The 13,595-nt window shown below is 44.8% G+C and overlaps 1 protein-coding gene across 2 annotated transcripts in view; it reads left to right on the top strand.

Moving 5' to 3' along the window:
* Positions 1-13,595, top strand: part of Rtn1 (reticulon 1) — a 220,204-nt gene that overhangs the window by 191,833 nt on the left and 14,776 nt on the right. For both annotated transcript variants that reach the window (NM_053865.2, XM_008764690.4), the window contains one exon: positions 13,142-13,349. In NM_053865.2, the coding sequence (NP_446317.2) occupies positions 13,142-13,349 (208 nt within the window). The remainder of the gene's footprint in view (positions 1-13,141; positions 13,350-13,595) is intronic.

Here is a 13,595-nt window from a genome sequence, read left to right as displayed (position 1 = left end):
CCCCTTTGTTTTCTTGTGTATTGTGGTATTGTAAATAATGCATCATTTGCCTCCTCCGGGAGCTTTCCTGGCCTGATCATTCAGGACTTGTTTAATCTCTCAGCCGCGGAGCTAAAGTGCCTCCTTATTTTTTCTGTATCCCAGTGCATTTATTTCTGCCCAAAGGTTGAGATCAGAGCCATTAACCGAGAGGGCATCCTGAGGAGGGACACACCCATTCCAGGCTCGTTATTTGTGCTCACACAAAGGAAGCTGGAAATGCAGACTAGCTCTCCAAATCCTGAAACTGTGATGGCGTAGCCACTTATTAGGGTGGATCACTTTGAAATATTTCTGTGTTTGCGACTGTCATTGGAATATCCTATACCATTTATTTATTAACAATGGCTTTCAGTGAAATAAATGGAGGGGAGTAACAAAGCGGTGGCAGCTGCCCTGGGGTCTAACAGATCTGTTTAGAAACGGTCCATATTAGCACTGGGTGTGGCCGCCCTCCAGCCTTGCTTGCTTTTCAGCCATTTTTATTCAGCCTCCTGTCTCACACATCGGTCTCTCCTTTGTTACATTAAGATTTTCTCCTTCACCTTGCTCACCATGCATGAGAAGGAGGGAGAATTTACTAGAATAAGTTGTATGGGGTGAAGTCAGGGGTTGGTCAGATCCAATGCCTTTTGCTATTTAACAAATACGGTCCTGAAGAAGGCACGTTGATGGAACCTGCAGGCGTTTGCAGCATCCTTGGGGACCAAGAGTACTCAAGAGTGGTGGCTTTTTATACCTTCCTTCTTTCTTCGTTTCTCTTTTCTTCTTCTTCTTCTTTTAGTCGGAAAAAAAATGTTCCTTTCATCTTTAATAGTTGTGTAGGGTTTTTTCTTTTCTTTTTTCTTCAGAAAAGACAAAAACGCAAATCTCAGAATTAAATGCACGGTAGCTTGGCTCTTGTTTGTTGAACTGGATGTCGGTGGCATGAAATACAGTAGTCTACTTCAAATCATGTGGGGCTATTAGAAATATGACTGTCAAAAGGAAATAGGTGGGCCATAAATTTAAACGCCAATAAATAAGAAATACGCAGTCAGGGGGTGCAATTTCAGAAAATGATGGCAGCCACATGGAATAGCACACATTGAACAGGAGCAGGGGCTGTGAAGATGCATTGTGTCATTTCCTTCGGGGAGCATGTGCTTAGACCCATCAGCTGGATGCACACACTCTACAACTGTGCCGCCATAGGATACCAAGTGTAGATGGATGGGAAGACTGGTAATTAGGGTTTGACTCCGAGTGTCTTCTATTTTTAACAGAGGTAGACGTGGAAAGATGGCAGGCGGTGTGTTTTATTTGTAGAGAATGTTATAGCAGCACAGCCCTAAGGGTTTTGCATTTAAATTAAAGGGCTTACTTTAAATTTTAAAATGGATTTTTTAATAATCAGGAATCGGCATAAAATCCAATAACTTGCCCTCTGAAGGCAATTGTGTCTCTTTCCAACCATACAGCTACTCGTGGAGATTAATTCTGAGTTACCGAAGAGTCTTTATTCCCAGTGACCTTTGATTGTCATTAGATTCATTGATTTCCTTTCCTCAAATAGAACAAAGCCATTAACTTGAAAATTGACTAATGGCTAGATAGAGAGTTCAGCGACACCAAACAGCCGTGGCGCTAAGAATGAATTACTCCTTTGTCGGGTCCCCCTGTGGGAACTATCATCATAGACTAAGCCACAGTAGATTCTAAACACATCTTCACTCCAGTCCCCTATCATTTAAAGCAAATTCTTCTAATCCCCAGCTGCACCAAGACACTTCACAAAGGATGCTGGGCCCCTCCCCTAGAGCTGAGCATAATATGTATGTGGGGTTGAAGCCACTGGTGTACTGTAATTCTTAGTGTGCCCAACTCTTAGGCCAGCAGAACTCAGTATACAAACGGCATGGGTGTGACCTAGGAGTGGCTGCCACTATGGGTAGAAGAGAGTAGACACTGCTGAAAATGTCCAGATATCCTCTGGAAATGTTGAGAGAAGCTTTGCCTAGACAGGAAACACATGATCTTTAAGGCTTCCTCTGCATCATTACAATTTCCCTCTGTATCCTTACAATAATTTTCATCTATGAATTACACTACTGAATTATTTCACTGAAAAGTATTATAAAACTAGAGTGCATGAGTTGTGTGTGTGTGTGTGTATGTCTGTCTGTCTGTCTGTGTATGGCATATATGATGGCAGTGAAAGACAGTCATGAATGGCAGCTCACGCCTATAATGTCATCAGTGAAGAGATAGAAGCACGAAGACAATAGTGTAAAGCTCGCCCTGGACTGTGTCACAAACAGCAACAGTGCTTACAGAAAGAGACTACGTCAGACATTGCCATCCCAGCATTAGGATATATAGAGACAGGGGTTCAAGGAAGCTATGCTCACACAGTGAGGTCAAGGCTAGCCCGTGAGACCCTATCTCAAAACACAAAACAAAATAAAAACAAACAAAAAATTTAAAAATCTAAAATTTACAGGATTTAGGTTCAGTATCCTAACAGAGCTAATCTTATAATTTCCAACAATCTCGATGTTTATGAGGCTGTTTTACTGATTTGGTCAGATCATCTCAAGCCCTGGGTGTGAGGGTTTTCACATTTTCATCTTGGAGGTGATAGATGAGGCTTCTGTCAGGTGCACAGCTGGCAACAGCCCCGAGCCATGCTTCCCACTGTTCTGCCATCTGCCTCTGAGGTAGAGCATGCTTTCCTCCCTGATTTATCTACAGACGAGCTGCCTGTCTAATGGTGATCGCTCCTCATAGGCACACGTTTCCATTTTGCCTAGCATCCTCCTTCAGATTTCTGGTTGACTCTTGGACAGTGGGAGACTCTAAGAAGTTAAATCAAGCTTACCCAGGATCCCATGAGAAGCAGTAAATTCAATATTAATGGGGCTCTCTCTGTCTGTCATCCAAGCACTTCACCTCCCAACACTCACCACCCCCTCACGGATGCTGAGTGGCAGAAGGTGAGCTGCCGTCCACCTCGCTGAGATATGTTCACATGGGCCCTTCCTCACAGACAGAGCGACATCCAGCAGTCACACAGGGCCCATGCTCCGCTCATATCATTGTCCCCACCATCACAGATGGACCCTTCTAAATACTTATAAATGTTAGCAACTTGTCAGTGGCTGTACCTCTTGGTCCTAAGCCTCCGTGACACTCCTCTCTTTGTGTTGGGCAGGGAATTCAGGCCTTAAGACTGAGAGGATCAGTAATTTGCCTTATATTGGTATTTAACCACATGGCTTAAATCCCAATGATCCCATGCCAGGGAGACAGAGACTAACGAGTAACACTCGCCCGTGGAATCTGCCTGCATTCTGAAGACCCCTGCCCATCTCCCTGCTCTAGACTTCACTGTGTTCAACAAATCGAATGGGTAGCATCTGTAGTGGCGTGTGTTTTGGCGATCTGTTATGTGCCTTGGTGCAAAGGCTCACCTCCTTTGTTGTGCGATGGCTCCACCAACATGCAACCTTTTAAATGACGTATTTAGTTATTCTTTCAAAGTGAAGTCATTTTGAATGCTCTGGGGTGGCCTACATTGCTCTATGGAAATGCTTCAGGATTGTCCGATCTAAATGTTGGTAGCCAAAACCTTTATTAAAGACCCAAGCATCCCACAATACAGGCAGACACATATTGTAGCCACAGAAACTGAAAGTCATTTCTTTAAATTGCATTTAAAGGCTGGAGAAATAACTGATAAGGTGTTTGCTGCCGCCGTAAGCATGAGCATAAGCAAGAATGATCTCCCAAGTTATGTTAAAAAGCTCAGTGTCATCTCGTAACTGCAGCGTTGGGGAGGTGGAGACAAGCGGGTCCCCAAAGATTACTGGCCAGCCAGACCAACCTACTCAATGAACTGCAGTTCCCAGTGAAAGACCTTGTCTCAAAAAAATGAGATGGCCGGTGCCAAAGGAGCAAGACCAGAGATTGCGCTCCAGCCTCCACACCAGGACACACATGCAGGCACCTGTGCACATGTAAGCACCCACACATCAATAGGAGACAGTTTTGCATTTACATATAGAGGCAGGCCGGTCTGAAGGCGGCTTTGTACTTAGACTCATTATTAGCATGTGCCAAATACTACAGCACAGCTCTGTACAGCAAACTCCTCCCTGGGGCAGCTTCTAATGAGATCCCATGGGCACTGCTGGGTTGGCGCTGAGACGCTCCTTAGTAAAGGAAAACTCTAGGTACTCAGATAATATTTCAAATGTGTATTATCCAGGCAGTCGGATCCACTGAAAAACAGATGTTCTCTTTTTTACAGTATCCCATCATTGTCAAGAGAAACTTTGTAAGGAGGTAGGGTTTGAGACAGAAATGGCTCTTGTTTCTTTCTTTGACAGAGATGCATGTACACTATGAATTTTTACTTTTGCCAAAAGACTTCAATAAAAGCCACAAATCCCCCAATTCCTACCTCCCAGAGTTAATCAGTGTGAATGCTTGCTGCGTATTGTCTAATGTAGCTGTCTAGCTGCCTCTGCAAATGCCTCCAGGTATGTACATCGTAAACATGAAGTAAAGGCTAGGCATACAGAGAAAAGGGGGTTTATAAAATGAAATATAGAGATCTCAAAAATATTTTTTGTCTGAGATAGGGTTTCTCTGTGTAGCCCTGTCTGTCCTAGAACTTGCTTTTCAGATCAAGATGGCCTCCAACTCACATATCCATCCGCTTCCTGAGTGCTTGGATCAAAGGTGTATGCCACCATGCCCAGCTCAAAAACAATTTAAAATGATTTGACGTAAGAAACTGACATGGGACTGAAAGAATTAGGAACTTCAGATATATGTTCTTTTACAGCACGAGCTATTCCTAGAATTATGAATAATACCATGATAAATATTTACAAGTTAGAATCTTTTAAAATCATGTTTCAGTTTAAGCTTCCCAGATGGACTTCCTACAATATCTATTTTTAAAATAATTATTTTAAATGGATAAGATTTTTTGACAGAAATGCTGATCTCTTTGTCTTCTTGTCTGTTCTAGTTCTCAGATTTTCCTCAGTTACTGCTTACTCCATTAAAAATGGCAGCCCTGTGCTATGCCTGAGGCATGAAGAGTGTATATAATAGAGGGCCTGGTATCGGGCCTTCTTTATTTTTAGAACGTCTTTCTTGGTACACAAGTGTGGAGTAATGTTTTAAATTAGTTTATAATATTAAGTTTTAAAATCCACAGAACCCAGCAAGGAAAAAAAAAGCATAAGACCTTGAGTGTATGGTTTCCAGGATATCGTCCCCTTGAAAAAGAGTTACACACACTACACACACACACACACACACACATACACACACACACACATACACACACACACACACACACATGTGCACGCACGCATGAACCACAATTCCCCCTCTCCCAGCCTCCAGGACGCATGCCTTTGCCCCCCACCTGGACTTTCATACCATTCTTCTTGAAGCTACTTTGAAACTCCAGCAGCCATTTTGGAAAACATGGCTTCCTTCTAATTCAACTCCCAAAACAAGGCTGAAAACTTGATGCTAATGATTCTCTAAAACATGTATTCTGGGCCCAACACCATGGCTCACACCTACAATCCTAGCACTCAGAATGGAGGCAGGAGAAGGTCCATGACTTTGAGGCTACCATGGCTCCATAGCGAATTCTAGGCCAACCAAAGTAATAGCATATATCAAAATAAACAAAATAAATAAAGATATTATCTGACTAGGCAACAGCTAGCATCAATCAAGTGTCAGCTATCACCAGATTCGAGGGTTACGGCTCTGTAGTTTGGTAAATAGATTCTTGAAGGAGAGAGGTAAAATATGAGCACAGTAATTTAACAAATGGGACCAAATATGATGAGAAATAATCCCTCTTCATACTTTTTAGTTTTAGTTCAAGGAATAGTTTCTGCTGTCTTTCTGGTGGAATAGCTTTAAGATCTTGTGACTAATTGTGGTTGATGAGCAACATACCGGATGAACAAAGTTTTACATTTTGATCTAGTCAAAAAGTCGAAAGACACTCAATACTCTGAACCTTGGAGCCTCCTCCTACCGCCTCAGCCACCATGCTTCCTTCACGCAGTCTTCGCCTCCCGTATCACAGTTTGCGGGAGACTCTTGTCAGTGAGGCCTTGACTTGACTGAAGATATAGAAGGAAGTGACGCTGGCTGGCTTGTTTTGATGTGTGCATCCCACAGGGCTTCACTTTCTGGCCAGGTCCCTTAATGGAGACCCTGGACCTAGTTGTCCTGGATCAAGCTCCCCCCATAGGAAGGTGAGACAGGAAGTATTGATTCCAGCTGGCAGACAAGAGTCAGGATCACCCTCGGGGAAATGGTAGGGCCTTCTTAAACGTCTAGTAGTTCCTTCCTCCCAAGCCAAGAAGCAGCAAGTGGGAATCATACCATAGCTGTCTTCATCCACGGAAGAAAGGTACCAGACATTGCTGTTGGCTGTGGCTTTGACAATGAAAGCCTTTATTTTCCATTGTTCCTCCAAAGTCCATTTAGAGTGGATTAAATACTGGGCCCTTTGACCGTGTGTAGGAAGTGCTGAGTTTCCCATACCTTCCCTCTCAGATCATCCACAGGGTTACTGAAACATCTAGAAATGTGTTGGCATTTTTTCTTGACAGCTAGCTTGGCTTTGCTTAGGTGGAATGAAGAAAAGTATCAGGAGTTCTGCCAGCAGCTTCCCAGCTGGGCTAGGGGCTCCTGGAGTTCCACTGTGTGAAATTCACTGTTTATTCCACTAAAAGGCGTCACCTTTGAAGGTCTGAGTTTGAGTGTTAAGTACTCAGCCACACTTCTATTACGATTCTCCTGTTTAAAGTGAAGTGGAGGGATTGAGGGGGAAAGTTATTTAGTGTCTCTGTGCCACACTCAATGGTAATGTATTGCTGGCCTAATGAACATTAGTCAGAAACTGGCTCTCCCATCATTTCTTTGAACACTGGCTTGGAGGGAACCTAGGCTTGTGTAGCCTTCCGCCAGCTCTCATGAGGAAGTTGGTAACCATCAATATCAGATTTTTGTTAGTGATTCTGTTTGAAATACTGATGCTTCTACAATGTTTCTTTCTCACACTTCTAGTTGGCCTTATATAAAGTAGCATTGGCTTGTGATTCAATGGTGCCCATGATCTTTTCTGGACTGGGGTGGCAGCTGGGGATGATAGTGTATGCACTGGGAGGCAGCGGCAGGAGGAGCAGGCATCCAAGGCCAGCCTTGCCTACTTAGTGAGTTCAAGGTCAGCCTTGGCTACAGAAATGGATCAATGGTGCAGGCAATTGTTTAATTTATTGCCACTTTATATTTACTTATGCCACATTCTGCTTTATAAATAAAATATGGATGGTTGCACTACTGTTTTCTTTGCTTATACATTTTTAATAAACTTTCTGAATACCACAGCCACTACTGGGATCATAAAACTGTGTGCATCTAAAATATTTCCAAGCCAAAAGTATTTAGACCACAGTAAAGGGCTTCCTCTCAAGAAAAACTGACATAGAGTTTAAGTTCCCATCATTGTAATCATGGAACGCTACTCTCACTGTCTTTCCAGGTTTTGGTTTGGTTTGATTTTCGTGAGATTCTAGAAGGTATTGGCTCACCGGTTTGATGTTTGATATTGAGATTCTTCAGATCTTTTGTTTCGTCTTTGACAGCATTGGTTCTTAGTCCCCGGTGGCTGTGCACCACCATGCCTGTGGTATAAGGCAGAAGATGTGACTACCAAACCTAGCCCTTTATCAAACTGACGACAGAACCCACTGAGTCGTCCTTTCAAATCCAGTGTGTTGCCTCCTGGTTTTCAGTAAAGTAGCCTTAATTATTAGAATTGTCAAAGTGACGTAGTCACGTCCCTGTCCTTGTGAGCATGCTCAGAGAATGTGTGCTCCACTGTTTAACTCCCCCATCCATTTTTCTGCACGCGAATATTAAAAGAGGGAAACTATCTCTGCTTTGCTGTACCCAAGGAACTTGAGGTCACTGCAGTTGTAGGATTGCTAGGGGAACTTTATTCAAGGACCAACAAATCTGGACCCACTGTGGCATACTCTCCTTTGTGCTGTTCATAACCCAGGAGCACGGTCCCGGTAACTTGTAAAGGAAAGCTTGTGTGCGCATACAATTCTACAGGTCACAGTTGACCTACCAATGGCCTTCTTGCTGGCAGAGCCCTGAGGTGCTACAAGGGTGTCAGCGATGAGAAAGGAGACATACTGGTGCATGTGTGTCTTGGTCTCTCCTGTCTCATAAAGCCACTGGTGGCTCCCCTTTGAGGGCTTATTTAATTTTATCCTAATCCCTTCTCTATTCCTCCACTTCTAAATCCTGTAGTTGGATTAAGGTTTTTACCCTCTTAAACTTCACAATGGGGATTCAGTTCTAAAGTGAATCTCAGGGGGAAAAAGCTATATTAAAGCCATAGCAGATACTATGAAGCTTGCTAAGAAATTCAGATCATTCCCCTCAAAAATCAAATCTGCAAAGTTGGCATTTGGAAAATAGAGCACAGGTGTTCTCTTCTGAGATTCAGCTTCATCGCCACCCACCCATCATCTCCGCCATCCTCCAAACACAGAACCATTGGCCCCACTCTGGCCTTACATGGCCACTGCTACTCTCCCAGTTCACCTGTCTCCAGCTGTAAGCCTGGACCCCAGCTATGACCACGTTCAATTCTGACCCCTAAGTTTCAGTGTCCTCCCTGTGTACTGTATGACAGACAGGGTCAGCCCTGTAGCTTCTGACCATAGCATCTCAAATGGAACCCTGTTGCCCGCATCAACCAGAGTCCTTGCCCTCTACCCTTTGTCAATCTTTTCATTCATCCCTTTTGGAGTCCTTGCTATATAGCAGAACCATCCAATGGAAATATCATGTCAGCCACATGTAGAACACATTTAAAGTTTCTGCTTCTTTTCCAAAAGTCTCTTGTCCCTTTCTTTCCTTGAGAAGAAAGGTGATGCCTAATTCATCCCATCTTCCCTGAGTCCTTGTTCCACCACCTGTTGTTTCTTTGCCCATCCATTTTACTAGAATCCCAGCTCTTTCTCAATCAGAAGGCTGAGCAGTGCACATGGCCCCCACTGCTTGGAAGGCCATGCTCTCTGTTCGTCTGGATTTCCACTTCCCTAGCCCCTTACTACTCTGCCCGGCTGCTCCTGCCCAGACCCCTTCACAGCACCACACGACCTTCTAGTCTCCAGACCCAGAAGCTTTTTCCCAGTCCTCACTCCCTTCATGGATCTTCCCTAGTTCCCAGGGAATGCCCAGAAGCTTCTGTCTTCACAGACACTGAGATCTACAGTGCTGTCTACCTCTTCCAGTCCCCAGGACTCTTTGTAGCCGCACTTCTGCCATATTGCTTCATCCTTTTGAGTTCCTTAGCCTCCTACTTCTCAGAGATTTCCACCACTCCCAGGCCCTCAACTGTTTTGTTCTATTCCCAATGCACTCTATGTCAAATGATCTATTCTATTTATCAAATTTCAGTTCTGCCAGCTTATCAAGTTTCCAACTACCCGCTGTGTGTAGACAGACACCTGAATAACTCTGCATATATGACATCAAATGCCATGTTAACCTGAGGCCACTGTGACAGAACCGTAAAAGAGCATTAAACTTTCAAGCTTTTAAAAAACAATTAGCTTTGCGTACGATTGTCATATTTTTCTGTGATTCCGGTCTCATCATGCCCAAGGCCGCAGCTCTACCTCCAAATCTTGTGTCAGACTCGAGGGGCTTAAACAAGCATCGTCTTATTATTCCTCTTTTTATTAGTGATGCTCACCTCTCTCTCTCACTGGGTTTTAAAGTGGTGCTCTCGTCTGTAACTCCTCCCTTCTCCCTGCAGAGTCTCCTCTCTCATTAACTCTAATCCTGCATAAAGTTCCCTTTATCCACCCCACGCCTATAACAAACTGTGCCCCAAATTCATCAAGCACCCCCCCCCACTTTTTCCTTCATCCACTCCAGGACTACCACAACCTCAGACTCCACTCAGAGCTCCTCCTGCAACACAGACAGAACTGACCTCGTGTTGGGTTTGTTCAAGAGACTGTCCAGTCTTCCCTGCTAGACCTTTGCATCCTGTAAAATGCAGAAAGAACATTTTGCTTGATTCCTGTGCTTATTAGAAAACCAGTGATCAAGAGATATGATAAGGACTTTATTCCACTAAAAGAAAAACAACCCATCTAAATAGCCACTTGTTAAATCTGTTTAAAATATAATCATGTGGCCCAAAATAAATTTTGCATGAATTAAGGCATCATTTATCAGAAAGTGAAAAAACTGTTTTGTTTGAGAGAAAGTATCAAATTTAATCATGAAGTGGTTCTGCTTTAGTACCTAAATAGAAGCTTCTTATAATTTTAAATCAAGGGGCAGAGCAACTGGCTGGTCACCAAACACGTGGACTCAGTTAACCTCTCTGCCTACAGATTCCTCCATGACTGCCCCAGAGTGGGTGCAGCCTCTCTTGGCTCTGTTTAACAGGTAGCCAAAGGTATAGAAGGCTTTTCTAGGGGGGAACCTATACTGACAAGTGTTTAGCGAATTCAGTGGGGATTCAAATCGAAGTGGCTAATCCGATCTCTTTTTTTCTTGCAGACCTTCTCATACTCCTTCACCAACCACAGGGTTGTGTGAGCCACCATCCCCCAGTTCTCTCCCAGTCCTCCAGGAGAACTCAGGCTTCCTTACAAGGTGTCCTTATCACCACGTGCCTGCCCCATGATACTTTGCTGCCAACCCTTAAAGAGATTAGTCACTCTTTTGTAACTGTATTTGTAATTGTAAAACCTCCATTTTCACACTTCAGGTGGCCCTGTCTCCCAACACAAAGCCTGGTGTTTGGTTCTTCCTCAGTGGGGCACTAGCTCAATGAATGGAGCTGTTGGGGGCTCCCCACACTCTCAGCCCTTCAGCCTGGCTGGTTTAGACTCCACCCAGGCCTCCTTGGCCCTATTGCCTCTAGGCCTGCCAAGAGGAGCCGGGCCATGTGAAGATCTTGGCCTCTCCCACTCTGTCACCTGTTTTCAGGGCTGCAGGATTTCACAGAGCATTTCTCCCCAACGGTCTTCTGCACCTAAAAACATTGTACTTTGGCCCTCTTCTGAAAGGAAAATTATTTAGGTGGATCATGTGAGTGCTGTGGTGTCTATGTTCCCTTCCACATCGTAAAGGAAAAGCAAATCTTTTCATGTGTCTGGTTCTGGCATCCTGGCATTTAAAACATGAAGACAATGATGACATAGACTTTGAGGCAAAAGTCTATTAATATTAAATATTATTATTATTTCTAATAATCAATCAGTGTGACAGGTGATTAGGTAGAAAGAGGCTTTAGCACAGTAAGGGCTTCTGGTGTGGACTTGGGCCCTGACCTTACTTCTAAAAAGAAAATAAAAATCCGTGTTCCCTCCCCAAACATGCTTTTGAGCTTTTCCTCTTATATCCTCTGCCTCTTCTTGTATTAGACAAGTGTCATAAGAGAAAGGGACTCGCTCTGTTTTCAAACAAATGGTTGTCTGCTGACAACTGTGTGTTGAAGCCATCCAGGGACCACAGGGATGGTACAAGTCGATTGATAAGGAGGGCATTTTCTCTCCGGTGTCACATTGCTGGGGACCTGTGAGGCTGGAGGAAGGAGCCTCCTCCCTTGCAGCCTCCTGAGACAAGTCTGCTGGGAGGAGGGTTTAGCTCTCTGCGGTACAATGTTCCCATGTCACCTCATTAGCCCTTGATCGTCAGCAGGCATGGCACAGGTTGATCGTCTCCAACATACACAACTCAGGATATGCTACAAATGGTAAATTCCACACCATGAAACTCTGTAGCCCACACAGAAATGCTTTCCTGTCTAAAATGACCTTCACAATGTGTACATGTTAGATATGAAACATAAATAGGTTTCACATTTAGACTCACACGATGCTCATGGCTCCAGGGCGTTACTGTCCATGACTGTCATAATGGGGAGCATGGCTGAAGGCAGGAATGGTGCTGGAGCAGTAGCTGAGGGCTACATCCTTATCCATAAGTAGGAGGCAAAGGAGGAGACACTGGGAAAGGTGTGGGCTTTTGAAACCTCAAAACCGGCCCCCAGTGACACACTTCCTCTAAGAAGGCCACACCTCCTAATGTTCCCCAAACAGTTCCACCACTAGGAACCAAGGGTCCAAATGTATGAAGGCCAACTTAGGATGGCCTTTCTCATTCCAACCACCACAGAAGTTTAATCCCAGTGGGGCTGGTGGCACAGTCCTTTAATTATAATAAAATAAAAAATTAAAGAGGTCTAAGAGATAGCTCAATGGTTAGGTTAAATGCCTTGCTCACACCTGAGAGGCCCTGGGTGCAACCCCCAGGTCTGCAAATGTCAACTTGTATCAGAGAAGTGTCATAAGAGAAAGGGACTCGCTCTGTTTTCAAACAAATGACTGCTGGCAACTGTGTGTTGAAGCCATCGAGGGACTGCAGTGATGGTACAAGTTGTTTGATAAGGAGGGCATTATCTCTCTGGTGTCACGTTGCTGGGGACCCGTTAGGCTGGAGGAAGGAGCTGCTTGCCTTGTAGCCCCCTGAGACAAGTCAGGGCTTGTTGCACAGCCCTATACCTCAGCATCTCCTGGATTTTGGAAAAAAACTGATTTTGTTCATGGGGATGTGGTATTGGCTGAGGTCACCCCTACTTTCCTTCCAAAGGCACCAGCCTCCTTTCCAAAGTCTACTTCCTTGCTGCCTTCTCAGTGGCAGCTAATCTGTGCCTCTGCCGGCCTCTGTTGAGACCAAATATAAGCATCCAGTTATGCTTATAATCAGAGTGATCAGGGGGAAGCATAGCGATGCACCATCGCGATATGCTTGCCCACTGGGGCCATGGCTGCAAATCTGTGAACTATTCTCGGCACTGGGGAGTCTTCCAAATCCAAATGGTGTCGCCATCTCTCTCCTCACGGCCCTCTAGAGATCCAAACGCCAGGTGGGAGACTGCAGCCCACGCAGCAGCAGCAAAATACCCCTCGCTTGCCTGGGTCCTGCCAGAGTCGTGTGCTATGTGTGTCTCTGTTCCCTTCCACAGCTATTGACCTTCTGTACTGGCGGGACATCAAGCAGACGGGGATTGTGTTCGGGAGCTTCCTGCTGCTGCTCTTCTCCCTGACCCAGTTCAGCGTTGTGAGCGTCGTCGCCTACCTGGCCCTGGCTGCCCTCTCTGCCACCATCAGCTTCCGCATCTACAAGTCCGTTCTACAAGCTGTGCAGAAAACAGATGAGGGTCACCCTTTCAAGTGAGTGGCCCAGTCTGGCTAGCCCTCACCCTGCCTCTCTGGCCCCTACCCCGATCCCCGCCTCCTGCCCCACCCCCATCCCACCCACTGTCTTATTGCTAGCTCACAGGAAACTGGGGCATGGTTCGCTGCAACTCCAGAAACCTCCTAGACTTTTCCAGAACCCCCAGTTTTACTATCTAAGGTTGCTGGTGGGTTCTGTAACAAAGTCATTCTTATCAAAACACTACTGCATTCCAAAAATAA

Source organism: Rattus norvegicus, chromosome 6, assembly GCF_036323735.1.
Source record: "Rattus norvegicus strain BN/NHsdMcwi chromosome 6, GRCr8, whole genome shotgun sequence".
Lineage (NCBI taxonomy): Eukaryota > Metazoa > Chordata > Mammalia > Rodentia > Muridae > Rattus > Rattus norvegicus.
The sequence above is the reverse complement of the archived record's forward strand: the minus strand, read 5'-3'. Positions and strand labels throughout refer to the sequence as shown.